Source organism: Olea europaea, unplaced genomic scaffold (assembly GCF_002742605.1).
Source record: "Olea europaea var. sylvestris unplaced genomic scaffold, O_europaea_v1 scaffold4253, whole genome shotgun sequence".
NCBI lineage: Eukaryota > Viridiplantae > Streptophyta > Magnoliopsida > Lamiales > Oleaceae > Olea > Olea europaea.
Genome location: NW_019262385.1, coordinates 286 through 4,506, shown reverse-complemented (window position 1 = coordinate 4,506; position 4,221 = coordinate 286). Strand labels below are relative to the sequence as shown.

At 39.1% G+C, this 4,221-nt stretch overlaps 1 protein-coding gene across 1 annotated transcript; it reads right to left on the bottom strand.

Annotated features, from left to right (window-relative positions):
• Positions 1–976: 976 nt before the first annotated feature.
• Positions 977–3,894, bottom strand: LOC111387789 (receptor-like protein kinase ANXUR1). The gene has a single exon (XM_023012377.1). It carries the CDS (start codon positions 3,708–3,710, stop codon positions 1,074–1,076), a length of 2,637 nt encoding a protein of 878 aa, XP_022868145.1. The 5' UTR covers positions 3,711–3,894; the 3' UTR covers positions 977–1,073.
• Between the last annotated feature and the right edge of the window lie 327 nt (positions 3,895–4,221).

The following is a 4,221-nucleotide window of genomic DNA, read 5'->3' as shown; positions in this document are numbered from 1 at the left end:
TCTAATTCACTGAGGGGCCTTGGCCGTGTTCTATACTACACTGAGGGGTCTTGGACCGAGGATGAAGGGGTCTCGACCGTGTAAATATAGTTCACCTAGGGGTCTTGACCGTGTTCTAAAATTGATTATGAGAGGTTTTTGAGACCGACTTTCGTTCACAGAGGGGCTAAAGGCCCGTGGCGAAAGTTTTTAGCCCGAGAGGCGGATTATATGTTTCAGTTAGAAGGTACTTTTTTGGTGGATTTTTCAGCACGTTTGATGTGATAAGATTATAGCATAGTTATCAGCTGATATTTATTTCATATTTTGAGATGATATTTTACGACCTTATGTGAATATTTCACTTTTGATTATAATTACATGATGTTATTTTGTGAATTATTAAATGATATGAACTCGATTTCGATAAAAATGTAAAATTGAAAAAGTATAATTATTTTCAAACTTATCCACTCACTGAGCTATCAAATCATATATTTTTCCACGATTTTTTTCAACAGGTAGCAATTGATTCCTTTTAGTTGGAAAAGCCTAATGATTTCGGAATGAGAGCCACACGATATGTTGAGTGTTATAACTCATTTTGATGAAGTACAAAGTAAATAATTTGGACCCATCGCATTATGTTTTACATAAGCATTTGATTTTGTTGCATTTTTTGAAATAACTCATAGTCAGTTTTGGTGATAGATTTGACATCTAGTCAGCATCTATCATCGGCGCACGTCACATTTCGGGTCCAGTAGGGTGATTCGGGACGGGTCGTGTGAAATAACGAAATGAACAAAAAAAAAATGCTTTCTAATCCAGATTATTGTGGCAATGCCTTACTAGGCTAAAAAAAAATAATAATAATAAAATAATACTAATAACAATAAATAAATAAATAAAATGATAACATATTCTCTTAAAATAATTCAAGAGCAAAAACGGGTAACAACAACATATTAACAATATACTCTATTTATCAAAAGGAAATGTTATTTCTTTACATTATTAAATACGGACGAAGTAGCATTTTGTTTTGTTAGACATCTAAAATTCTCATGAATACAAGATGGTGCAGAGAATTTTCAGCGGCCCTTTGGATTGACAATCTGTGAGAAGCTATCATCTGATGAATCATTTGCATCATTGTCATTTCCAAGATTTAAGGTATTTCGATGCATGGCTATGAGGTTGTTCTGATCAATTTGTTCAGCATTTTGATAATCCATGCTGCTGCTGCTGTCGCTACCAAGCGTGGTGACGTTTGAATCGGGATTCTCCTGCAGCTGCAGAGCGAACTCTAGATTCCAGAGAACATCCCCCATGGAAGGACGGTCAACGCCATGATCCGACAAGCATTTCTCGGCAGTTTCTGTGAATTTCTTCAAGCATTCTGGGGTGATTTTTCCTTTTAGTCCGGGGTCGACGATGTCCTCTAGAGTCTTGTTTCTCGCACAACGTAGAGCCCAATCGGCAAGACTGACCTGCTCTTTTGGTAGGCTTGGATTTAAAGCAGGCCTCGCGCAGAGTACCTCAAAGAGAACAACCCCGAATGAGTATACATCGGATTTCTCAGTCAATTGTTGTCTTCGAAAGTATTCCGGATCCAAGTATCCAAAACTTCCTTTCACAACAGTACTAACATGGCCTTTGTTCATGTTGGGACCTGTTTTAGACAATCCAAAATCTGAAACCTTAGCAACCCACTTGTCATCAACAAGAATGTTCGTTGTCTTAACATCTCTGTGAATGATAGTGTACTTTGCCCCCGTGTGGAGGTAATGGAGTCCCCTCGCTGCCCCGATACAAATTTCCAGCCGCTGTTTCCAGGAAAGAATGATTTTATTTCCCTTGTAAAGATGTTCCCTTAGAGTCCCGTTTCCCATATAATCGTAAACCAATATCATTTCCCTATTATCTTCGCAGAATCCTATCAGGGAAACCAGGTGTCTGTGCCTTAGCCTGGAAAGCATCTCGATTTCCGTCTGGAATTCATTAACTCCTTGTTCTGAAGATGGGTTTGATCTCTTGATTGCAACTGGGGTATCTCCATCGATTACACCTTTGTATACCTTCCCGAATCCACCAACCCCAATGACGTTAGAGTCACTGAAGTTTTTAGTTCCATTTTTTATTTCAGCCAAGGTGAAATAGCGACAGTTACACGCAGCATCTGAAGAAATCGTCGTGCTGCCTTGACTCTTGCCAGAAACAGATGATTTTGTCCCTGATGAATTACTAGAATTCCAGGACATTGGTAACCAGCTAGTCGTGTCTCCAAGGACTCTCTGTTTCTTCTTGTAGGCAACAAGAAAAATGGCAGCCGCTACCCCAAAAGCAGCAGCTCCGCCAGCAGCACCAGTGACAAGGGCCGAGGTAGTGGTGGAACTCTTATGAGCAAAAGCCCTCGGTGCTGCTGCTTGTTTGTCCTGATACTTCCTCATCATATCTGAAATCTTTGGATTAGGTCCTGCAAGATTTGATTTTTCATCACTTAGTTTGAATATCTCCAATCCATTCAAAAGAACATCGTAATATAGAGGTCTATCTTTAACATTTGGGTGGAGCGCCACCCATATTTCAGCATCCCCGTTATTGTCAGTAACTCTAATTGCATAATCCCTCGTTGTAGGACTTGCAATAGAATGTTGCCAGGCAAACAAGTCAACGGTATCTGCTGCAGTCTGATTGTTGATGTATACATCAAAAACTCTTTCATTAGTTTTCGTCATTTCAGCATCACACCAGTGCAACCTGACAAGGTACATGAAGTTGGGATCAACCTGGAATCTCCATGTCATGTTGACATTCTTGTTTATATCCGCATCAGGACCAATAAAACGGAATGTTGAGTAGACGCCTAATGGTGCAGTATATGACGGCAAGCCTTTGTACCCAACTGGCACATCGGCCTTTTCTGCGACTCCTATGCTAGCGCCAAACAAATAGGGAGTGTCGTCGTACCAACTACGCATTAGGCCTCCGGAATCATTACTTGGGGAAATATATTGCCCGCCGACATTCAATCTGTACAAATTTTCAATGCTGATACCATCCAGTGAAACAGTTGTAGTGGCTGCATCCCAAGTTAAGTCTTCACTGACTTCACCAGTCCCAACAATTTCTGGTTCCGTACTGAATAGTTCTGGTGCTGAAAGGACCTCAATGCCATTGACAAAAGCAAAAGATTGGGGTTGTTTATCAGATGGCTTGAAGGTGACATTAAGAGTGGAAAATTCTGATGGGGCCAGGAAATATTCTTTAATGAAATAAGCCTGGGACAATGCTTCAGAAGTTAAAAAAGCACTGAAATTGTTCACGAGGATGACTCCACCAACAACTACTGAAAAATACGAATTGGAAATGTTGAAATTCGGGTACGAAGATGGGTAGAAATACAGTCGAAGCAAAGTACGTGCTGTCGCATTTTGAACGGGAAGTTGATACATTGTTTCAGAAGTGAAAATTCTCGCTGTCATGTACGGTACTTCGGAAGATAATGAAGGATCCTGGATCTCAGCCTTTGTCTGCACGGATTTTTCACCATTCACTAGGTATTTCTTATCAGTTTCCCAAGCACGACCATCTGAATCTTTCCCACCATTTCCAGATCCACAAGCCAACAACAATGAATTCGAGTTTTTACTTTCTGCTCCATAAATGGTAGTGGAAAATGAAAACAGGCTTATAAGTAACAATATTATTTTTATATTTGTGTGCATGGCTGCATGAAATGGAGAAGGAATATGGCGTACAGGAAAACAAATCTTTTGAAGACGGATTCCCGCAAAGTCTTCCTGTACGCCTTTATAAGAATAAAATGAAACTTTTTCGACTTGGATTTTTTCGTTTACTTTTTTCTATGGTTTTTTATCAGATCATGTCCTGGCATCCATGGAGAAGAATTTGCCAGAAAAATGGAACCAGGGAAGAAAAAATGAAAGAATATTGAATTGGAATCATTCTTTTCTGTTTTGAATCTTTATATGGTTTGCCTTTCTTGGCCCATACATCGATTGGAAAAACTTGAAAATTAATGGAAGAGAGTGGAAATAGGAGTGGAAATTCATGGAATCCCAATAGGTCCTCTCTCTCGCTATTAGCATTTGAAGGAGTTTTTCTTTTCTTTATACGGAAATAAATTATAGTTTGAGAAAAAAATATTTTGAATTGAATTTCATTTAAAGTTTAAGGATGAATTAAATTTAAAATAATGACATTAGAGATGGTTCA